This window comes from Ictalurus punctatus, chromosome 3 (assembly GCF_001660625.3).
Source record: "Ictalurus punctatus breed USDA103 chromosome 3, Coco_2.0, whole genome shotgun sequence".
NCBI classification, from domain to species: domain Eukaryota; kingdom Metazoa; phylum Chordata; class Actinopteri; order Siluriformes; family Ictaluridae; genus Ictalurus; species Ictalurus punctatus.
In genome coordinates this window covers 30802815-30827937 of record NC_030418.2, presented here as the reverse complement: position 1 = coordinate 30827937, position 25123 = coordinate 30802815, and the positions used below count along the sequence as shown (strand labels likewise).

Genomic DNA, 25123 nt, shown 5'->3' with positions numbered 1-25123 from the left:
CGTCCGGATTGTATTCATGCTTACCACATATACTGATCAGTACATACTCTATCATGGTACTGAATCAAATCCAGTAGGTACTGTCACAGTATGGGATTTCGGACGCAGCCTTTAGCTCCAACCATGATCATGTCCTCTTGACCATTTAATCATTGCTTTAAGAAGTTCTACATCAGCTAAAACAGGTGTTAGATTTAGTTTGGAGATGAAACGTGCAGAAAGGTACATCTCAAGAAAGAGGGTTGGTACCACTGGTGTACACGTGTTCACAACCCTGACTCACCACAATGGGACACTGATGATTCACTGACGATTTCGGCGATATGACTACGCACTCATGTTGTAAAAGGTCACCACTGGCATTTCTCAACAACAGGCAGGACCGGTATGTTTCTGACATTATATGTCATATAAATGTGTTTGATTAATCACACGCATTTCTGTAATGGTACTTTAAGCAGGATCGTAGGCTAGCTAGTGGATTATGTCTAGTGGAAAATCATTAAACACTTCAACATTGTTAGACTCCAACAACCTGTATATATAGAATGTCAAATAATCCTACAAATAACTGACGTGATAATCATTTGAGAGCTATAATAATGATAAGAAGCTACTTACATTTGTAGACAGAGTTGGCAGCGTTTGTTCGCCATTTTCTTTTTGGAGCTGGGAGGCTTTAGAAAATGTGACCTCATTTCCACTAAGGGAACATAGTGAGCATTGATCACTGACGCTATCTGTGTTCGTTCAGAGATAAGAACATTAGTGAGGTCAGGCACTGATGTTGGGCGAGAAGGTCTGGGATGTAGACAGGGTTGCAGTTCATTCCAGTAGGGTTGAGGTCAGCTGTAATGTAGCAACACTACCTGCTACTCCAAGTGTACATACAACATTTTTAATGTTTTAATGTTTAATAATACTTTTGCTACAATGTAATATGTTTTGTGCATTGTAGCAAAATGTTACATACACACCTACATTTTGCATCAGGTAGGTAACAAGTAGAATGCCAATATTATTGCTATCCTTACTAATGTTTGCTATTAGTTTTTTTTTTCTTCTTCTTCTTCATTCAACTGGACTTTAGCACCATGGGTTTGAATGCATTATGGTGACACCGAGTTAAATACAGCTATCTTGATGAAACATTCCAGGCAGAAGAAGATAAAAAAAATATATTTGTAGTCTGTAGTCTAAACAGTAGTCACTTGTAAAACAAAGTGGGTGGTAATATATTATGTTAATATACCGGTTTGAGTTGGATTTTTTTTTTTTGGTTACAGGTAACATTATTACATCACATGGCAGAAACTTCCAGTCCTCTCCTATATGAGCACGTACTCTGAGCACACATGCACTCTATACACACTCGTACCCCAGCTCTTAACAGTTCGTTGGAGATTCATTCTTAGATCCTCGCTCAGTTGTATCATCTACTTTATAGAGTCACTGGATAATAAAATAGATCGTATAAATTCCTGTAAAGATCATAGTCTAGCTTTTATATCCCTTATGCTGTCAGCACAAATTATATAATATGTATTAGACATATAACACATGAATACAAGGATTAATATGTCAAATAGAAAGCACAGAAATATTCCCTACGAGCTACAACTCGTGCTTTTTTCCCACAGCCCCGACACAATCAACCTGCACGATAGTGATGGAAACAAAGTCAGGTCACCAGAGGTAAGGAAATTCCAGACTCGACAAAGGGGCTGATACTTCTACATAAAAATGTAAATATATATATATATATATATATATATATATATATATATATATATATATATATATATATATATATATATATATATGTAGAATGCTGTGGTGCTTCATAACATCCATTAGCTTAGAGTCAGGCTTCCCTTGTTGGCATAACAAGACTACATTAGCTAATCCAGAGGTGTGAAATTGCCATATCAAAGGCCACATCAGCATTTCTGTGATACCATGAAGGACTATAATGTAAGACTGTTCATTTTTCAAACATATTATTAATTTTATTGATTAACACCATTAACCTGGGCTCTGAAAGAAGAGCTAACAGGAACTATTTAGTATGCACGATTAGGCTAATAACATTGGTGACAACATGTATTAAAATATAAAAAAATTTTTCATTTGTATATATATTTTCCAAATATCAAATTGTAGCACTCCATGTTTGTCCCATGAGCCTTGAGTTTGACATGGGTGCTTTTGCTGTGTTATCTTTGCAGGATTGCACTGTGTACTTTCACTCATTGCTTGGTGCATCTCCACACCATCTAGTGCCGTTGAATGGTTTCCCCTAATGCACTGTTCATTGCTGTGATTTCTCCTAACACAAAGTCCGCTCTGCTTGATGTGTGCAAATTGACTCAGCAGAATCTGCCTTGCGTGTCAGGTTCACTCTTTGGATCTGCCAGCAAAGAGGCCTGGTTTGGAGGATGTACGTTTCAGAGGTACAGTACTGGCACAGCTAAACATATGGTTCACACAGCACCTTTAGGTCACCATGACTTGGTTGCATGATCCATCCACCTCCCATTCACTTTAAGCCGGGTTCATACTGTACGATTTTGGCCACGATTTGGTCATTTGAGACAAATTTTTAGATCATGTTTGTATAGTCTGCTAAGCAACAATCGCAAAGGACAGTATGCACAGAATGCACCCAACCTTAGGCAGAGAGAGCTCTGCTCTCATTCCCCTGGCATTTGGCTAGCCCCCCAATATTTGCAGCTGTGCCATACTCTACAATTTTTGGACATTTTTCTTAAAATTTTTTGGCATGTGACTATGGGAATTTCCGTCCATCCCATCTCAAAAGCATTAGTGACATCAGGCGAGAAGGCATGCAGGCCCTTTAATCCGTGTGAAGGGGAATATTAATGCTACAGCATGCAAAGTTTGCATACTTATTGTTTGGTTTATTTCTGTCAGTTTCTGTTTGATGAGCTTGGCTGTTCTGATTGAAGTTTGTGAGGTGTGCGTTGGCAGTAAACTATAACCAGCCTCAAAATATGACTGCTAATTTTTTTATTTTATGTATATATCTCACAAAAGTATAGCCTAGGACATCTTTATGTAGAGCAGATAATTCTTTTTTTCAGATCCTCAGAGAGTTCTTTGCCATGAGGTGCCATGTTGAACTTCCAGTGACCAGTATGAGGGAGTGTGAGAGCAATGACACCAAATTTAACACACCTGCTCCCCATTCACACCTGAGACCTTGTAACACTAACAGCTCACATGACACCGGGGAGGGAAAATGGCTAATTGGGCCCAAAATTTGGACATTTTCACTTAGGGGTGTACTCACTTTTGTTGCCAGCGGTTTAGACATTAATGGCTGTGTGTTGAGTTATTTTGAGGGGACAGCAAATTTACACTGTTACACAAGCTGTACACTCACTACTTTACATTGTAGCAAAGTGTCATTTCTTCAGTGTTGTCACATGAAAAGATATAATCAAATATTTACAAAAATGTGAGGGGTGCACTCACTTTTGTGAGATACTGTATATATATATACAGTTGCAATAAAAATAATTCAACCCCCATTGAGAATCAGGTTTATTGCCAAAATGTACAGACTTTCAGCTGTTGGCAGTGAACAAGTCAAACAAAAGCAATTGAAATAGTTCAACACAATGAATACTTCAAGTGGTTTCCCCAAATTTAACTGAAAATGCAACTTATAATAACTTTGCTAGTTTCAAAATGATTCAAGCCCTTCATGACGAGCATCGTTTGCTGTTATGACCTTCTGCAAACGAGATGTAGAGCTTCTGGCAGCGTTCTTGAGGAATCGTAACCCATTCCCCATGAGCAATTGCCTCCAGTTCAGTAATATTTTCAGGAAAACTGAAACCATCATTTTCTTTATCTGTGCCACACAGCAAAATATTTAAAAAATCTGAAAATGTGCTGTCATAACATTCTAAGTGCAAATGGAGAGAAGATAAACTATAGAGATCTTGTGAAATTCTCAGGGAGAGTGTCTTAGGCAGTATCAGATCTCCGATAAAGAAGCACAGTTCAAATGGGCCAGCTGCGTTTAAACATGCTGTAGTCCAGCCATTGTTAAAAAGGCATCATCTTGACCAACATGATCTGAATAATTACAGACCCATCTCCAAACTCTCTTTTATTTCAAAAGTCTTGGAAAAACTTTATTCTCAGATCTCTTCTTACATGAGTACTTTTAACATTTTTGATACATTTCAGTCTGGATTTAGAGAACGACATAGTATTGAATCTGATTTGTCAAAGGTTACCAATGATATTTTACTCTCTTTATTTGACTCTGGTTCCTATTGGATTTAAGGGAAATCCAGTAGATGATATAGTAGATCATAATGATTAGTTATTGGTGACATATACATTAGAGCACAGTGAAATTCTTTTCTTCGCATACCCCAGCATGTCAGGAAGTTGGGATCAGAGCGCAGGGTCAGTCATGATACAGCGCTCCTGGAGCAGAGAGGGTTAAGGGCCTCGCTCAAGGGTCCAACAGTGGCAGCTTGGCAGCGCTGGGGCTTGAACCCCCTTGAACCCACAATCAGTAACCCAGAGCCTTAACCGCCACGCCACCACTGCCCCAATGACATCCTTTTAAATCATGACATCTTTGTAAAAAGACTTAATCACATGGCTGGGTTTCAGGGGCCTGTGTTAAGGTGGTTTGCCTCTTACCTTGAGGAGAGAACTTTATCGGTTAATGTAGGAAATTGTTTCTCATCTCATGCACAAATCTCCTTTGATATTCCTCATGGTTCCATTTTGGGACTTCTTTTGTTTGCTCTATATATGCTTCCCCTTGGTTACATTCAGAAACACAACTTATCATATCACTATTACGCTGACGAAACACACCTTTATTTTCCTGTCAAATCTGTTTGAATGTCTTTATGACATTAAATGCTGGATGGACTTGCAGGTCATAACAGAAAAAGGGCGCTCGACTAAGCACTAAAGATGCTTGCCATGAAGGGGTTGAATCATTTTGAAACTGGAGGAGTCATTATAAGCTGCATTTTCAGTTGAATTTAGGGAAACCATTCGAAGCATTCATTGTGTTCTTCTTATCATTATTACTGAGTAATGTGTGTGTGTGTGTGTGAGAGAGAAAGGGAGTTTTCAGTGTTAACCTGCGGAACCCTCGAGTTTATCATGAGTCAATTTACCCTGCGTAGCTCTCCTCAAGGCAAGCACAGTTCATCTAATTACTACGACGTGATGAGCACTGCCTTTCCTTTTCCTTCACTGGTGCCCCTCTCTGCTGTTCTGGCTGGATTTCCTTATAGTACATCTGTTGAATGCTTTATTGTGATAAGCATAAGGTGTTTATTAATTTTCTATAACAGCAGCTCTGACAGTAGTTTCAGTTGCAAGGCTTATATCGATCCGTTATACGCTTTTGATTCTATAGTAACAGCGTACACGGTGACATTTCTGTGGTATAAGAGGATTAAAAAACATCAGGACATGCTGTTGCTGGATAAATCTTCTTAGCTCCGCCCTCCAAGCAAGTAAGGAAAGAGGCAAGGACAGGAAATGAGAACGAGAGGAATCAAGGACATCCTCAATCACAGATCTGCCTATATTGTGCCTACACAATTAATTAATGTTAATCGAACATGGATGTTTTAGCGTCAACAAGATTCCATTCCTCACCTGACTTCTTAGAAAGCAACGCACAAGTGTAATTGTCATGAAGGATTTGATTTGAAACCACGGTTTGTTCTTAGTATTGTTTTATTGAATCGAATGAATTCATTGAGGACATTTAATTCACAGGCTTACGCCACTTGCTAGAATAAAAAAACAAAAGATTTCCACGTATGCAGCCTCATCTTTTCCATCCATGATTCCTCCGAGGGCATTTTGAGAACTTTTTCCCCAGGTCACAGGCTGAAGGATGTAGGCTCGAGGAATCAAGCAAGCATGGATTAAAGTTTTGACATGCACCACATGTTGCTCCAGGGACTGTTTCCTTCTCAAATCAAACTTTTTATTTAATTTTTGTTCCTCAGGTCACAGGCTGAGGGATGTTGGATGCTGTGTCCATATCAGATCAATGGCTTTCATTAATCCGTCCTCAAGAACTCTCCATTATCAGACTTGGTTATTTGATTATAATTTGAAATGAATGCTTTGGGGTTTTTGTTTTAAGTTCCATAATAGGAACAGAAAACAAACTTTGAAGTCAGCCATAGGTTTTTGACCATAATCTAGACACGAAGCTGGCAGTGTAAGTTACTGACCAGGCCCAGTGTATGTGTACAAGTCCATGGTTACCTGTGACCCTTAATATCCTCTGCCTCAAATCTGAGAACATAGAACTGAATTTTTTTTTATTTTTTTTTTGTAATTCTGCACTCTATACTGTACTCCCACTTCACTCATGTACACGTGGAATGCTCCGTCTCGCTCTCTCCTTCTGTCCCTCCCTTTCTGCTTACAGGTTGTTCCAGCTGAACTCCCGTGATTGTCCTAATGAATCATCACTCGTGGTGAGTACGATGATACACACCTGGTATATTTCGTTTTAATTAGTTCTTCTGTCTTGCCACCACATGTACGAAATCTCCAATACACCACGAAGCACGAATAAACTGTCAGATGAGTCAAAAACATAACTGAATACAAAACCCGATTTAGCCGTATGAGCAATGAGGAGATTGGGAAATGTTGCACGAGTAATATAGGAATCCATCCATACTCTACAGACACTTTGGACATGTCAATCAGCCTACCCTGCATGTCTTTGGACTGGGGGAAGAAACCGGAGTAGCCGGAGGAAACCCCCGCAGCACGGGGAGAACATGCAAACTCCGCACACACAGGGCCACGGTGGGAATCGGACACCCGACCCTGAAGGTGTGAGGCGAACGTGCTTACCACTAAGCCACTGTGCGCCCTTAATATAGGAATATTGTATAGCGAAAACAATAGAATTGGCCTTGCTGTTCCTATACTTTTGGCGGGGACCGTGTGTAGTATAACCGCACTGGGACATTCCACCGTATTCATCACTCCGCTCGTCTGTGTTCGATATGCAAAATCCCACTCCGTTCTTCGAAACCGTTACTACAGTAGAGACATCTGCAGACGACAAACTACACTTTTTGCATGAATATACTGTAATGTCCGATTTTGAATATGAAAGGGAAGACAGGAAGCCAATTTCCCCAGATGCACCTTTAACAGGAACGTACAAAATCAGTATGAGCTAGCTAGCTGACCAGCTATCAGTGAGTTTGGGATTTTATCCACTCACGGAGCAAAAATAAACAATTGGCCATATCGTGTCTGAATTATCAATAACCCCATATTCATTTCTTCATTTCAAGAGACCGCTCTCTCGTTTGTGCGATATTGCTTAATTATATTCGCTCACTAACGAGACTACATTTTCCACAGGCCCCAAATTGTGACCCAATTAGTTGGAAGGTTAACATTTTTTAAAGTTAATTAATTAAATAAAATAAATAAGTTCTCTCAACTTTTAAAGCTCCACGGTGACAAAGAATATGTCAACAGCACTTGGATGAATTCCGTCCACGTCCCATAGTAAAGTAAAACGTGCTGACAACTGAAGTCAGGAAGCAGCTTTAAATGTGAATGTGGCCCCCCCAAAAAAAGGTAGCAGGGAGCAGTTAACATTATTTCCACGATACTCACTGGTCATTTCTAACGTTCACCAATTATCAGCCTTGTGTGATTTTTAAAAGTTAATCTTTAATAATATAATGGCCATAAACATTGGAAATCCATTAATCCAATTTAATCTAATTTGATTTCACTTGTCTCCGCCGGCCGAGCTCACACCGAGGCTCAGGTTGCCGAGTGAATCCACCGCTTCAGCCTCGTCTTCGTCTTCTTCCTCGTCTTCCTCCTCGTCGTCGTCCTCGTCCTCTTCGTCGTCCTCGTAATCTTCGTCGTCGTCGTCATCTTCCTGGTCTGCAGCTCCTCCGGATGAGGTGCTCTTCCAGTAGGAATCGTATCCCGACGCTCCGTAGTAGTCGTCGTCGGCGCCGGTCTGCCGGCCGAACTTATGAGTCCGAGCTGTAAACAGGAGCAAATAGTGAGCTGGTTAGGATCAAGATTCGACGAACATCTCACTACTTCTGGATTCAAGACGGACTTTTTAAGCTCTGTGTGCTCGAACACCGTTTCCTGTAGGACCGATAAAATAACTTCACAGATGCTCAGTGACCCCTAACCATCGGTAGAAATTTTGTAGAGCGCAGCTTTAAATCCAGTCTCTACGACTGATCATTAACACGTTACTTCATAACGACGTTTTTGCGTCTTCCGTCGCCATGCCGGTCTTTACTGCCTAAAAAGCAATGCAGCGGCGCTTTAGCCCTTTAATCTTTAATGTCCGGCTCGCTCACCTCCTCCTCTGTTCACTCTGCTCAGACAGATCAGATTCCACAGAGTCAACTTTCATGCTAATATCGCCGTCCACGCCTTCGCACTCGTCACCTCGTAGAACCGTAACTAGCCGAGCAGAATCTCTGCTGTGACTCGGCGCAATTACGCCGTATGGTTGAGTTACGTTGCGTTCTGTTCCAGAGTTTGTACGTCGCTGGACATGAGAAGTGAGAAGAAGCTCTTGCTATTTTCAGCGCCGTTTTGAGATGAATATAACGTACAGTAATTGTGCTAGTACTGAAATCCTGTCATATCGGTATGACAGAAAACTACTAACTTCTCGCTGAAACAACGAAAATACACCAGCAGAAATCACAACTATTAACTGGAGCATGGCTGATGAATCGACTTCGACGGTATTCGGTTTTGACGAGGATTCTGTACGACTTATTTTCTATGTTTTAACTGATATTACTGATCAAACACCTTCATTAGACTGTATGTATAATCATAAATCATCCACACTATCAGTGAAATCTGCAGCCACTAGTTATACGATCTAATGAATAATAGATTACAATTTACCATAGTGCACAAGCACTGTAATGAGCAGGAGCGTTAGATCGGTATGGTCTGTAGTCATTAGCCGTGTGTGTGTTGAAGAAACACTCACTGGACATGCTGAGGTCTTTAGTCTCCTGCGTTTGGTGGCCGCACTTAGGACACGGAGGCGCCTTGCCTTTCTCCTGCTTGAACACTTTGCTTCGAGCGTGCTCATCACAGAAGCAGGCCTAGGAGGAAACAAAACCAAAACACATTACTGGAATCCTGAAATGCTCTGTGCAGGATGCAGCAGTTTATGTTCACTACAGTGCTGTGAAAAAGTATTTCTTCTGTTTTTGTGTCTCTGGTGTACTAACTCATTTCAGACATTAAAACAAGGATAAAAAAGATCAAAAGGTCAACCTGAACAAACACAAAATGACAGTTTTTAACTGATAACTGTTATTTACTGGAGCAAAAAAAAAAAAAAAGGTTATCCAATGACAGCTGGGCTTGTGTGAAAATGTATTTGACCCTGTAATTACTAATTCCACAAATCTTTGAAACTGCATTCATGATGGTGAAGGGTTAGAAGTCTACAGCAAAGGCAGCAAGGAAGCACAGTGAGAGCCATTATCTCCGAATGGAAAAATTCGGCCAGTTGTGAACTTCCTCACAAGTGGCCAACTTTACAAATTCCCATGAAGAGCACAGCAATAAATCATTCAGGAAGTCACAGAAATGCCAAGGACAGTGCCAAAGGAACTACAGGTCTCTCTGGCATCAATAAAGGTCACTGTTCAGCAGTGTTGGGTAAGGTACTCAAAAAAAGCAAGCCACTACAGATGACTAATTAGTACTTTAAAACTGATCTGATTACTTTACTTATTACTGCATGCAAAAGTTATCAGATTACTAATTACTTTCAAAACCTATCAAACCTACAAAAATACACTGCAAAGTGAAACTCATGGTTCTTTCAGTACTTTTAGCGCGTCGGATTGATTGATTGATCAGAAAACGTGCCTCGGGTGTCGTCACTGTTTGTAGGATTACCAGACTGATAAAATATAAAACGTTTCTATCTAGGCCAGTTTGGTGTCGCTACCCAAGGGGAGGCAGAACTAAGATATCAGTGTATGAGTTGCAGAGTGCATTATCTTTCCTCATACTCTGCTCAGATCATGTTCACGTAAACTGGAACTCATTTAGACGTTTACACACCTCGTTTTCCTGCTCAGAATGCGAGGATGCTAGTGTCTCAGTTTCAACCCCTTTATTAATTTTCCCCTCACACTGACCGTGAGCTAGCTTTTGGCAGAATTGAGAGACTGTCAGCCAATAAGACACGAGTATTTCCACGTATTTTCCTGTAAACGCTGTCTGATCGGTCTCGCCTCCGTTCACTGAAGATAGAAAATTACAACACGGCCGTCTTCTTTTACTGACGTTCAGTTACGTAGTGACAAACCGCTCCAAGTGGAGGATTATTCTGAAGTTTCACTTTTCAGCACCTTTCAATGACCCAAAGTAAACCTCCAGATTAACAAAGGAATGGCTTCACCAAAACAAGTTCAAGGTTTCACAATGGCCCATCCAAAGTCCAGACCTAATCAGACCTATAATGCCCAGAAAGAAAAAAGAAAAAATCTTCAGGGCAAAACGTGATTTACAAAATGCATTTTAGGTGTGATTAGGTCTGGACTTTGTGAAACCTTGAACTTGTTTTGGTGAAGCCATTCCTTTGTTAATCTGTTAAACTTTGGGTCATTGCCATGCTGAAAGGTGAAACTTCTCTTCATCGTAAGAGTTTTGACAGAGACCTTAAGGTTTTGAGCCAAAATTGACTGGAGCTATTTATTATTCCTTTCAGCCTGGTAAAAGCCCTGGTTCCAGCTTAAGAAAAACAGCTAAAAAGTACAACCACAATTCCGAAAAAGTTACAAAAAAAAAAAAGAATCATTTGAACCCTGACCTATATTGAATGCAGATTATTTGAGTTTTTACTTTGTGAATTTATTTTTGAAAATATACACTCCTTTCAAACCTGATAACTGCAACACTCCAAAAAAGTTGGCACAGCCGACTGCTTACCCCGGTGTAACATCACCTTTTCAAGCAAGCAGAATTTCCCCTCATTCATCCATTATGCAATTTATCAGCTGCACAACTCTAAAGCGCCTTTGTTGCCTTATTTTGCACTTCATAATGCGCTACACGTTTTCAACCGGAGACAGGTCAGGACTGCAGGCAGGCCATGCTAGCACTCGCACTCTCTGCTTACGCAACCATGCGCTTGTAATCTGGGCAGACTGTGGTTTGGTGTTGTCCTGCTCTGGATGGCAGCATACTGTATGTTGCTCCAAAATGTGCACATAACTTTCTGCATTAATGCTGCCCTCACAGATGTGCAAGTTACTCATGACATAAGCACTGACACAACCACATACCATGACAGGACCTGACGCTGATAACAGCTTGGATGGTCCGTTTCCTCTTTGACCCGGAGAACATGACGACTGTTTTGTCCAAAAACTATTTGAAATGTCGACTCGTCGGGCCAGAAAACACGATTCCACTGTGCCATCTCAGATGAGACCGAGCCCAGAGAAGTCTGCGGAGCTTCTGGACAGTGTTGACGTACGACCTCTGCTTTGCATAGTAAAGCCTTAACTTGTATCTGTGGATGCAGTGGTGAATGGTGTTGACTGACTGAGCCCATGTCAGAATATCCATTACAGACTCATGACGGTTTTAAGACAGTGGCGTCTGAGGGATCGGAGATCACGCGCATTCAGTAGTGGTTTTCGGCTTTGCCCTTTACGCACCCAGATTTGACCGGATTCCTGGAGTCTTTTAATTATATTGTGCACTGTAGAAGGTGAAATGCCCAAAAACTTACCGATTTGTCTTTGGGGAATGTTGTTCTCAAAGTGATGGATTATTCACTGACGCATCTGTTGGCAGATTGCCGAGCCTCGACCCATCCTCGCTCTTGAAGGACTTATATACTACGATTAGACGATTGCCTCACCTGTTTCACATCACCTCCTTATTTCAACTTGTCACATTGCTGTTCGCCCTAAATTGCCCCTGTGCCAACTTTTTTGGAATGTGTTGCATGCATCAATTTCAAAATAAACATTTACCTTAACAAAAAAAAAGCTATGTAGTTGATTAGGTAAAACACCATATACCTTGTCTACATATGTTTTTTGTTTAAATTCAAGTCAAAATGCATTTACAAAATCACTCCGCTTCGTTTTCTTAGCATTTTCCATACTGTCCCAAGTTTTTCAGAATTGGGGTTGTATAATGCAGCAACCTAAATGCTTCTCTTTGGTGATGTGCTGTGTTTTTTTTAATTTTTTATTTTTATGGGTTAGCCAAACATATGTTTTGGTATAATGGCCAAAAGGTTCAACCTTTTAATCTAATCAGACCATAAGACATTCCACATTATTTATCTGTCCTGCCACCCTACCCATAGCCCAGACATATAAAGAGTTTGTTGTCATAGCAATCAGTACTTCCCAGAAACCGCTGCAATTCTTTCAATTTTGATATGAACCTCTTGGCAGCCTGTTTTTGTTTTTCTATTTTAGAGGGACATTCTGTTCATAGCAGTGCTGTTGTATTTATTATCTTTAAGGTAGATATAATGCCTTAGAAAGTTTTCTAACCCTTTCCGGACTGATTTTTTTTCGACAATGAGATCCGGTACCTGCTTTGGAAGCTCTTTATGGCTTTTCTACTTGGATGTTACCAAGAACATGTCACGTAAATCCTATAGGAACAGCTGTACTTTATATAGGGTTTATCAGTTGCTTTAATTGATGGCAAGTGTGTATACACTAATTAGTATTTAACATTAGGTTGAATGTGATTGGTTGATTCGGAACACCGCCACATTCGCACTTATAAAAGGGTGCACACACTGATGCAAGCTGGGAATTGGATGTTTTTTGTTTTTTCTTCTTTCTCTAAAACCTTACTGTGTGTTCGTCACTTGATTTTTATTTAATTTTTTTTATGTTGCAATTTCACAATAGGTTCCGACATGGTTTAGCCTAGTTTAAGTTTTTTACATGACAAAAACCTGCCATTTTAACAGGGGTGTGCAGACTTTTTTTTTTTTTTACATCCACTGTAAATGACGGTGGGGGGTTTTAAATCTCGTTTCTGCTATGGTAATGGAAAACTACAAAAGCAGCTAATGCCTTTCTCTAAATATTCCATTTCCTGCAAATCTTCTGCACATGTAGCTGCGATGTCTGAACTGATTAGACGTGTTTTTTGTTCCGCTTTTATTTACTTAAGGTTTATCTTGTTTTGGCATTGAGGGCTGAGTATAACTCTTTCAACACTTTCTTTGCGCTTTGGACAAACATGTATGCAAACAGGTTATGAAAATAAAGCTGACTCTAATGGACTTATCACAGGAAATGTATGGAATCATGATACGTGGTGAACTTGAAATGGTTTAGCCTAGGTCTGTGTACACGTTCAGCCTCAAAAAGTATCAAGATACTTACTGTGTATTGTAGAAATAGATTTGTAAGAGGTAGGGCTTATTTTATTCCCACGCTGTCAAAACCCCGTCTGACAAACACACTACTTTCTGTCTCCCACAGAAAGGAGAGATCATCATAACTCAGGCCCAGTTAATTTACAGGTTCAGATCATGTCATGGAAGGTTGCAAATTAAAAAGCAGAAAAATTTCAACTATGCTATGGTTGTGAATCACTACAAAAGCAACTAACGTGTTTGCCTTTTAATAGATCTCATGCAAAGCTTCTGCACACATGGCCGAGATCTTGAAACTGATTACATCGTGTTTTTATTCGTCTTTGGTTTCCCTTTTTGTTTTCTGTAAGTTGATTTAGTTTTCCTTGAACGCTTCAAGCAGAACCAGGAAGTAGTATGCTACGGCACGATATGTCGGACTCTCACGATAATCACTTTTGTTGGATGATATGTTGTACTGGGAATAATTGCGATAAACAAAACTATGGTCATTTTAAGGCCATTTCATGACACTGATTTAATGATAATATAACAGCACAATTCCATTTAAATGGTAAATTGTAAAGGGCGCACTTATATAGCGCTTTTATCCAAAGTGCTTTGCACTGTGTCTCATTCACCCATTCACACACACACTCGCACACCAATGGTAGCAGAGCTGCCATGCAAGGCGCTAACTTGCCATTGGGAGCAACTTGGGGTTCAGTGTCTTGCCCAAGGACACTTCGGCATGTGGAGTCACGTGGGCCGGGAATCGAACCACCAACCCTACGATTAGTGGACAACCCGCGCTACCACCTGATCCACAGGCGCCCGTATTTAGTCAGTATTTCGTCCGATCTTACTCTGAATAAAATGGCAGTCAAAGGCTTTTTAGTTGAAAAAATTAAACCAAATATTCAAGCATTTTATATATGAACTTCCCTTGTTGTGTCTTGATCTCCTGAAATAACATTACAATGAGTACACTGGTGTAAAACAATACTGTGAATTCATTATGCGTTAGTTATTCACAGTCTGAGCGTATACCCAACGTGACTTATCGTTCTACCTTGTGCCTTACTTAAGTGCGAGTGCGTTTGCGTCATTTTGTGCAGAAGCAAGTTGTAATATTAAAGTTTAGGTTGTGAGGAGAAAACCCTCCTATTGTATATCAATCCTATTGTATAACACAAATGTTTGATCTGAATGAATTACATGACGATTACTACACAAAGACAAGAAAAGACAGATTCATCGCCTCACCTTACATCGGAGACACGAGTGCTGGCCAAGGCGATTGCACGAGACACCTAAAATTCAGCAGGACAGTGTTTAAGACGAAGACCTTAAACCTTAACAGTGAATTGAGAAAGCCATGCACATGCAATGTTCACAGACTCACATTTAAAAGTCTCTGCCTCCAGGACCTGGCAGCTGGCCTGATGCTCAAACTGGTCATCCTCGCACAGGAAGTTGTGGCAGAAAGAGCAGCGGAAGATGCGGCCTCCTGTAGCACAGAAAATATCGTAAATACGACTTTGAAGACCAAAAACAACCTGAACTTAATGACTTAATGATCTTATTCACTGTATTCCTTTTTCAATTATAGTCCAGGTTGAGATTTATACCATGCTCCCACACACTGCGGTCACATTCGATGCAGTCTGCATCAGCCAGGGGACAGGAACAGGCGTGAGTGCTCAGACACTTCCTTCCATGACACACCCAGGCCTCGCAGAAATCACAGATCGCTCCCTAGTGGCCACAAAAAGGAAGAAACTCAATTAAGCATAGACGCCAGATCAGGGCGTGCTCGGGAGCTCCAGGATCGCAGATATTATCGATTTTAAAAATCTTTTTCTAGGCTAAACCCCAAATTTTGGTAAGAATGGCACTTCCTGGAGTAATACCAGTGAATAATTGTATAATAAGTGTACTGTATGTTCAAAGTGACCCATAGTTACTTGTATAAAGACTTAAATGCTGCATCCCAAACCGTTTACTAGCCTACTAAATAGTGTGCAACAGAAAAGCCATCTGTATTGGCCAGTAGGCCGTGCTCTCTGGGTGGGAGGGACGGCATACTCTCTCTCCCCTGTCAACCACAGCAACATTAGCCAATCATGGGCCTCTGTACGACATGTTATGTGGAAGAGGGCAGATGGTGCTTTTGCTTTAAGTCTGTTACGCTCAGTGTTGGGTAAGTTACTCAAAAAAAGTAACCCACTACAGATGACTGATTACTACTTTAAAACTGTAATCAGATTACTAATTACTTTACTTTCAAAACCTATCAAGCCTACAAAAATACACTGCAAAGTGAAACTCATGGTTCTTTCAGTACTTTTAGCGCGTGTCAATGTATGACATGAACAGAAAAAGTTGGATTGATCAGAAAACGTGACTGTTCACCTTCCTGCCATCTGGCAGAAGGTACAGGAGCATATGTGCCACCACCAGCAGACTTCTTCCCTGAGACAGTCAGATTACTCAACACCCGGCTGCCTCCCAACACTCACCCCAACTAGTCGAACACCTAACTCAGTAAGACTCAGTACCACTGCACATACACTAACCCAGTAAGAATCATACCCCTGCGCGCACACACACACACTAACCCAGTAAGACTCGTACCCCTGCACACACACTAAGCCAGTAAGCCATGACAAATGAATTTACCTTCTGATAAACTAATTTGAAAGAAGCAGATGATGTACAGAGTTACTCGTCATCATAATGGCTTCTCTGCAGTATTTACACATTGTTCGGTTGAAAAGCAGATGAAAAGCGGTGTGAAAGTAACTGTTGCGCGGTGTAGATGCATTTTGGACTTGTAGTTTTTATTCACAGTCACACCAAGTACTTTTCTGTAGAGTCCTGTAAAAGTATCATGAAATGACATGGTTGTCCATTCTGAATCCAGGGTAAAATTCCACGTCTCCTCCTCTGCTAATCACCGTAGGAGTTTCAGTTGCTAGCTATTAAAATCGAATTGCACATAAAAAAATAAATAAATAGATGAATAAAAACTGATTTCACACAAACCGGTTTACTTTAGACCCCAGGGGTGTGCCTGTGTGCATGATATGGGGGACATTTCCAACACAACCTCTTGCTTGCATTGAATTTTTGGAAAAATTAAGTACGCCTCCGCATCCTGTATTCAGAAAACTATGTCTAAATGTACATTTTCCCAAGACCTCAATGTTATTCTATCCTGATATATTTTTTCGCTCATCTTCAAGGTGGTTGTAGTCTATAAATTGCTGGATTTTCCCAGAATGTTTCAGTTTTAAAGCCAGTGTTTAATGAGAGTGTTGCTTACCACCATGCCCATGCCCGTGCTGTGGACACCAGGGTGTTTAATCACACAGTCTGAAGACTTCATGCACTTCGTTTTACCTTTATAAAAAAAATAATTAAAAAAAAAAAACAGCAAACACAAGAATAATCAGGGTTATGAAGACACATCAGTGCAGCTCGTGGACTTTACGTCATGAAACATCCGAAGAAATATACAGTCTATATGATTAATGTGATTAAACAGGCTTCTGTAGACCAGTTACTATGCTTTCTGTAATGCGAGCTGCAATATACAATTATAAGAGCCCACAGCTGATAACTGGTACGAAGCCCCAAATAAATGTATGGTTTGTTGGGCAGTTTTTCATCATGTTTTTGCAATTTCCAGAATGGTGCAACTCTATATGACACAACATATAGCTTTGCCGACGCAATAGTTCGATGGCATCTTTCTCAAAACGAAGGAGAAAGATAACAGAGATATCAAGTTTCGCTTTTGACTGCAATGGTCTCACGCTTCCTAATTTATCAACCAGAACAAGACCATCAGTGATGATGCAGATTCATCAAAAACTCAGGGAACAAAAAGTATTTTACCACAAAGATCTCAGAAAAGGGATGCAAGCATAAAAACCGGAACAAAAAGGTCTAACCACGGAAAAACTGCATTTCAAGTGATTGAACCATGAGAAACCATGAAAGAAAAAAAAAAAAAGATTTAAACTCACTCACTCTCTCTCTCTCTCTCTCTCACACACACACACACACACACACACACACACACAGAGATAGATAGATAAATATATACAAACAGAAAACATTTAGCTTTAAAAAACAAAACAAAACAAAACAAAACAAAAAAAAAGAAGGGGGCTTTTACTAGATAAAAATTCATAAAGGGGATTTGAGAGATTTTTAAGAAAATGAGGATTACAAACAAAACTCAAAAGGGGATTTAACTACATTAAAAAAAAACACAGAAAAGGGAGAATTTTATTTTTAAAAAAAACCCTAAGAAAAGAGAGTTAAGCACAAACAATAACAATGAGATAAATGGGATTTACATGCAAAAAAAAAAAAAAAATTAAACAAAGAAAAAACAGAAAGAGGGAAAAGTTCAACAATTTTTTAAATAAAATAAAACCAGGAAAATAGGATTTACCTACGAAAACAAAGTGGGGGTTTAACCACATGGGGGGGCAGTCATATTTATATTTATTTACATATACATACACATATATACACATATATACACATACATATATATATATATATAAAGTTATAACAAAGAAAAGGGATTTAAAAAACCCAGACTCTAGCTTCCTTTAGACATGGCTTTTCTTTCCAGATTCTCTCCCTGACTTCATGTGGACGAAGAGCAGAATGAATTCCTGACGCACATCCGTACAGACTAACATGTAATGATAACGTACCGCACTGAGCGCACATGGGGAGCTTCTGCACCAACCCACAGAAGTAACAAAACGCTCGGTTCTTCTGTCGTCTGATACGGAGAAGACGAGAAACAAACAACAACAACAAAAAAAGCAGCAGGTTACGACAGGAAACTGAACACACCTTCCTGGCACACTCTTATATCCACTTCACCAACAAGTAATAACAAAGAAGAAAAATCTCCTCAAACTCATGCTCACCTCAGACATTTATCACAGTCCTGACAAACGACAAAGAGGAAATTGATTACTCCACTGTATACGTGCTTATAATACACTGTTTATCAAAAACATGGAGGGGGTGTTGGAATAGTAATTACATGAGAGACATTAAAACATTTATAATATTAAATCGAGTGATTGCCGGTCATACCATGGAGGAGTTGCACGCTTGCTTTGCGACGTCGACGTGCTCTCTGTTGGCTCGGTTCTGTTTCTCTCGCTCCTTCCGGTTTTCAGCCTTCTTGCGAGCGCCGGTCTTCTTCTTCGGCATCGTGCACGTGAGGAACGGTGCTCTAGTTCACAACTAGAGAGACAGAGAACATGAGAAGAGCCTATAAAACTTTAAAGTACACTGGTTTATTAAAGTACACATACCTGGCACTGTGTGTGTGTGTGTGTGTGTGTGTTAGGGGTTGTATAGACTAGCTGAGTAACACACTGACTAGTCGGGGTGATGAACAAAAACACAATAAAGAAAGCCGGCTAAAAGTAGGAAAAGTTTACTGTGACCGCACCCCCCCCCCCCCCCCCCCCGCTCTCAGTGAACGAACCCACCAACCTCTCTCTGTGAACGCCCCCCCACCTCTCTCTGTGAACGCCCCCCCCACCTCTCTCTGTGAACGCCCCCCCCACCTCTCTCTGTGAACGCCCCACCTCTCTCTGTGACGTCCCCCACCTCTCTCTGTGAACGCCCCCCCCCCACCTCTCTCTGTGACGTCCCCCACCTCTCTCTGTGAACGCCCCCCCCCCCACCTCTCTCTGTGATGTCCCCACCTCTCTCTGTGAACGCCCCCCCCCCACCTCTCTCTGTGATGTCCCCACCTCTCTCTGTGAACGCCCCCCCACCTCTCTCTGTGAACGCCCCCCCACCTCTCTCTGTGAACGCCCCCCCACCTCTCTCTGTGAACGCCCCCCCCACCTCTCTCTGTGAACGCCCCCACCACCTCTCTCTGTGACGTCCCCCACCTCTCTCTGTGAACGCCCCCCCCACCTCTCTCTGTGAACGCCCCCCCCACCTCTCTCTGTGAACGCCCCACCTCTCTCTGTGACGTCCCCCACCTCTCTCTGTGAACGCCCCCCCCCCCACCTCTCTCTGTGACGTCCCCCACCTCTCTCTGTGAACGCCCCCCCCACCTCTCTCTGTGAACGCCCCCCACCACCTCTCTCTGTGAACGCCCCCACCACCTCTCTCTGTGAACGCCCCCACCACCTCTCTCTGTGAACGCCCCCACCACCTCTCTCTGTGAACGCCCCCACCACCTCTCTCTGTGAACGCCCCCCACCACCTCTCTCTGTGAACGCCCCCACCACCTCTCTCTGTGAACGCCCCCCCTTGCGTTTCCTGGTTCCTGCGTTTGCACCTCTGTTCTCTGTTAACTCAGGTACAGACAGATAAAGCCCCTCCCCGTTTGCACAGTCACTCACATACCTTCGCGTTTCATGAATATACATCCTTCCACCGAGCCAATCAATACTTAACCTAAGCGTGTAGCGAGGCGAGGGCGCAGACTGTCGTGTATTTTCGCTTTCTCTCTTCTTAAGATTTATAAACCGGAGATTCTCTGGTTTCAAATCCTAACAAGGTACTTTGTTTGTGTGAAAAGATTTTTTTTTGGTTATTTTAAAGCCTTTTTTTTTTTTTTTGTAAAATCCCCCCCACATTTTCTTTTTGTAGTGAACTCCCTCTTTGCTTCTTGGTTAATTTCCTTTTTTTCTAATATTTAAGTTTCTATTTTTTTTTGTGGTTAAATCTCTTTTTATATTTGTTGTGGTTAAAGCTCTTTTTTTCCTGACTATTGTTTTTTTTTTAGTTAAAGTCGTTTGTTGGAGGTTTTTTTTTCCAAGTCCAGTTTATCAAAGGGTTTTGTTTTATGGTTATTTTTTCCCCCCTTAAATCCCCTTTTTTCTAGTCTATAGTACATTTTGGAACACTACACTGCACGTGCCCCCCCCCCCCCCCCCACTTTCCTTTTCCTTTAATGGAAAGTTATCACTTTCATTTAATTTCCTGTGAAGTGCAGAGGTGTGCACGTACCCATACATTTCTCTAGACAGCATCCGCAATCCAAGGAAGGAAGGGCATTGAGATATAAGCAGGGACCTGCTGACAGACACCATGCTGCGCGCTCTCAGCTCCAGAACCAACAACTTCAGCAGCCAGCTCAACCACTGGAGTGCAGTTTTACATAACAATTTGAACATTCTTAAAATAAAACCCGAACAATTATTTATTCCTGTTGTTAACAGTGTAGCCTAAAGCGGTGAAAAGTGCACGATCCAGGCTGACCGAAATGTGAGAATGTTCTATGTTAAGCGCATCAAACAAACTCAAGTGTATTAACGTGGCTCGTCGTGTCAGATCCCGCGACAGACGCGAGTGCTGTCTAACGTGTTCCGGACGTGTTTTCTTCAGCACAGAAATGACGTTTTTACCTTCATATCCTTATCTGCAAACGCCCCAAATTCACGCCGGTATTTCCGCTTTACGTAAAGCCTCGTCCTGACAGCGAGCGAGTCTCCGTTAAACTTCACTGAACGGGCGCGAGTCCGCGCATGCGCGTCAATCGAACAGCGCGTGATAGAAAGGAAGCTCAATAACTCTGACTAAAATATTCATTTTGATCAGATATGCTGTTTGATGCTATATTTAGAAACTAAAGTAATGGTGTTGTTTATGAGAGCGGTAACTGTAATGGGGTTAGAACATGTCATTGTATATAAAAGTTAGACGTGTCATACGTTTACAGAATACTGTAACATGTTACTGTGTTCAAATGAGTGAGTGTGTGCGTTACTGCAGAACGTTCAACCTCTTACCAGTTAACACTTAGTTTGTGCGTTTGAAACGTGGAATTATACAGCGTTGCCAGATTCAACCTAAAAAAAGAGGCATCGAGGTGGCAAAAGCAGCCTACAGGCGAAAGATAGAGGGAGATTTCAGCGAGGGCGACCCCGGCATGTCTGCCAGGGCATCCAGCACCTCAAACATTAAGAGCTCCGAAGATCCAGCAGGTCAGCACCAGTAGGAACCTGGCCGAGGAGCTCGACCATTTCTTTGCACGTTTTTGGTGTGACTGAAGCAGAGACCGGGCCCACACCAGTACCATGTATGGACAACCTGGGCCTCACTGCGAGGTCAGAAGAGTCCTCCATTGTGTGAACCTCAGGAAGGCTGCTGGTCCCGACGGTATTCCGGGGACAGTACTGAAGGACTGCCCGGACCAGCTGACTGAGGTTTTTACTTCCATCTTCAATCCACCTGCACTGTCTCCATATGCTTCAAATCTGCCACCATTGTGCCCATCCATTAAATAAATAAATAAATAAATAAATAGATAAATAAATAAAAACATCTGTCAGCAGCCTCAATGACTACACACCTGTAGCTCTTACCTTCACTGGTACGAAGTGCTTTGAAAGGTTGGTATTAAAGCACATGAAGTGCTCGCTCCATCTCAGTTTGGACCAGCACCAGTTCGCATATAGAGCCAATAGGTCACCAGGAGATGCCATCAACAGAGCCCTCTACAGCACATCCGGAACAAGCCTGCTCATATGCGTGAATGCCGTTTGTGAATTTTAGCTCTGCGTTTATACCATCATCCCCAGCAGAATGGAGCCCAAACTCCACCGTCTGGGTGTCGGACGTCGCACTCGCAGATGGATCGAGGACTTTTTAAGACCATATAAAGTCAGTCAGGATGGGGTCCAATCACGCCTCAGTCCTGGCCCTCAGCACTGGGGCCCCCCAGGGCTGTGTACGGAGTCCTCTGCTATACACGGCCTACCCCAATGACTGTACATCAATCCATGATAGCAACATTATCATTAATATTGCAGACGACACTGCTGTACTGGGACTCTTGGATAATAACGACGAGTCTGCCAAAAACTCACTGCCTCGTGCTTCGACAACAATCTGGCACTCAACTCCTCAAAAACAGGAGTAAAGGGAGTTGGTGATTAAGATTTTAGGATGAAGTGGGAGTCAGGCAGTTTAATATTCCGGGAACATACATCTCTCAGGCCCTCACACTGTCTGTGAACGCCAAAGCACTTGTGGAAAACAGCACAGCAGCAACTGTACTTTTTGAGCTCAATCTGTGCCAAGAACCGCTGCTGACTTTTTAATGTTCTCTGGAGAGTATCATTACTCATAAAATCTTGGTGTGGTCTAAAAGCTAATAAAAACAGCTCTGGAGAGAGTCAGGAAGTCAACACAGAACATTATAAGGACACAGCCTCCCTCACTGACTGATGTATACAGAGCCAGATGCCCGGTAGCACGCGTAATCCAGGACCGTTCTCAATCTGCTGCCTTCTGGGAGGCGCTATAGGTCCATTCAGGCCCACACCTATAGACTTATGAATGGTTTTTATCCAAGTGCCAGAAAAGATTAAGCCCTTAGTTATTTAAGGGATTGTGCAACATCCATTACACACGAGTCGCGCAATGTAGTTTCTACCGATGATTTATTTATCTATTCAACACTATGTCAAGCTTGCTTGTTCTGTGTTACATTACTCAGTGGTGTGTATTCTCCTCGTTGTGTGTTTTTCACACATTTTTCACATGGACTTGCATTTGAATTTCGTTGTACAGCTGTGCAATGACAATAAAGGCATTCACTCATTGTTTTTCTTTTTAACATAGTGATTTAACTTCTGCTTTAAAAGCTTATAGACAATCAGTTGGATTGTTTTTTCGGTTTCAAAATATAATGTTAATATATATATATTTTTAAAATCCTTTCCACAATGTATAGCAAAACCCACATACACATTCAATACCTTCTCCATAGACTTCAATTTGCACAATGTTTGAAGCACAACATCGAGCAGAATGTGAAATAACCTGTTTTCGGGGAAAAAAAAAAAAAAAGAAAATAAAAACTGGCCTCTGATTAAAAAAGCTAATCGTATATAATCGTTAATAAATGTTAACATTAATAAAAATGTTAATCTGATTAAAAATGTTAATCGATCATCAAAAAGAACTGTTAGTTGCAGCCCTAGATGAGATCCAGTTTTACTATGTAGGCCATTTTGAATTGTGTGTTAAATCGGACACCAGGAGGCGCTATCACGTTTGACATGTCAATAAACAAGTGGTTTTCAAAGTGGGGCCGCCCGGGGGTGGGGGCTGCCCGGGGGTGGGGGCTCAACAATTTGGTGTGCCCAACACTCCTACTAGTATGTTTTCACTTTCTCACTCTCACACAACACCCCCCTCTCTCACACACACACGTAGGTTATTCACACAATATATTAGACCTCCTAATACTTAACACTTTTCCCTCAATCAAATGGTTAAATATTTGTCATTACTAAAAAATAAATAAATAAAACCCTACTTTTGCGAACTAGTCCTATGTTTTTCACTCAAACTCAACAAGTACAATTCTCTGCACTCCCAACGTCAATAATTATGAAAAAGAAACGCTGCTTTAGTCTTTGGATGTCTATAACAGGGTCATTTAAAATCATGGACATAAAAGGAGTGTACTCAAAAGCCTATAATTCTTAAATGAAACCTCAGGACTTCATGAAGCAGGACTTAGGGAAGCACATGCATCATACGACTGTAAAGAAGCACGCTGTAGAGAATTCTACACATATCAGCAAACACTATAAGAGTTAAAAATGTTTATAAGAAAAACAATACTTTCGGTGGTCAGTTGTTCTAGGGAATTGTTTAATCTCCAATTTAAGTGCTTACACACTTGCTAAATAATACATAATGTCTGTTTATATGTACGTAAAGTGCTTGAACCCAGATAATTGCTGTTCGCAGCTATATTTTTTTTATTATTATTGTTACTGGTAAAAATGAATTGTGGTGCTAGCTAGAGATTAACACTCATTTTTCTGCATAATCTATACAGTAATTCCTCTTACCTTTAATCAGAGGCAGTTTCTGGCCACAGGGATGTTGTTGGCTGGATGTGATGAGCAGATAAACTGTTTATGACCCGAGCAGTGGCACTGAGGAAGCTGGAACACTCTGTACAGCAACAGATAAGTTATAATCAGTCACTGTACACAAACACAGCGGCCATATTTTACCTGATAGCAGAAGAACCCTTCAAAAAAAACGAGTGATTTATAGTTGCTGGTTTATATGGAGCATTGTTATGCGTTTCTGTAGTTACCCGAGTTTCAGGCGCGTGAAGTACAGAGCAGCTGAGCTTTCTACAATAAACCCATCACACACAGTGCAGTGGGCTTCCGTTACAGACTTTCTGCACTACAAGCATCATTACTACTACTACTACTACTACTACTAATAATAATAATAATAATAATAATAATAATAATAATAATAATTAAAAGATTAACTGTAACATACCAGTTAACTGTTTCTCCGCACGGCTTGCTGAGCTCAGACCGGAAGTTCCGCTAGCACCTGATCTCGTTGGTCCGCCCTCGATATAGCTCCGTGCAGGAAATTAGCGCTAGAAATATCAGTTCCGGTTAGTGCAAGGTAGCGAAAAAAATATATTGTGATCAAATTAAAGATTTATTGATAATAAAATAGTAAATCTGACTAATCAGAATATATGGTATGCTATTTAAATACTTATATATTTTAACTGAATATGATCGAAATTACAGACATTATCTATCTAGCTACAGCAAATAAGACCTCTTGCGCGACGTACACTTTATTCCATGTTTATCAGCGTTTTAGGAAGTATATATTATTCACTAAATC

At 41.1% G+C, this 25123-nt stretch overlaps 1 protein-coding gene across 2 annotated transcripts; it reads right to left on the bottom strand.

Moving 5' to 3' along the window:
* Nucleotides 1–7712: 7712 nt before the first annotated feature.
* znf330 (zinc finger protein 330) lies at nucleotides 7713–25089 on the bottom strand. Of its 2 annotated transcripts, none has more exons than XM_017463597.3 (12): nucleotides 25071–25089; nucleotides 24758–24863; nucleotides 24307–24412; nucleotides 18560–18712; nucleotides 18388–18407; nucleotides 18166–18236; nucleotides 16755–16831; nucleotides 15058–15184; nucleotides 14832–14936; nucleotides 14693–14739; nucleotides 9050–9167; nucleotides 7713–8064 (listed from the first exon to the last, which is right to left on the bottom strand). In XM_017463597.3, the coding sequence occupies exons 4-12, from the start codon at nucleotides 18677–18679 to the stop codon at nucleotides 7799–7801; spliced, it is 951 nt and encodes a 316-aa protein (XP_017319086.1). In that variant the 5' UTR covers nucleotides 18680–18712; nucleotides 24307–24412; nucleotides 24758–24863; nucleotides 25071–25089; the 3' UTR covers nucleotides 7713–7798. The 2 variants fall into 2 exon arrangements, with proteins under 2 accessions (XP_017319086.1, XP_047009888.1); XM_047153932.2 differs by lacking the exon at nucleotides 25071–25089 and adding an exon at nucleotides 24561–24600 and having other exon boundaries at nucleotides 24758–24840.
* Between the last annotated feature and the right edge of the window lie 34 nt (nucleotides 25090–25123).

Excerpts from the sequence above, each read along its gene's own strand:
- znf330 (XM_017463597.3), bottom strand. The coding sequence starts at position 18,679 with ATGCCGAAGAAGAAGACCGGCGCTCGCAAGAAGGCTGAAAACCGGAAG. Across the intron at positions 18,237-18,387 it reads GACTGTGATAAATGTCTGAG|ACGACAGAAGAACCGAGCGT; the intron begins GTGAGCATGAGT and ends TCTCCGTATCAG. Across the intron at positions 15,185-16,754 it reads GCACGGGCATGGGCATGGTG|GGAGCGATCTGTGATTTCTG; the intron begins GTAAGCAACACT and ends TGTGGCCACTAG.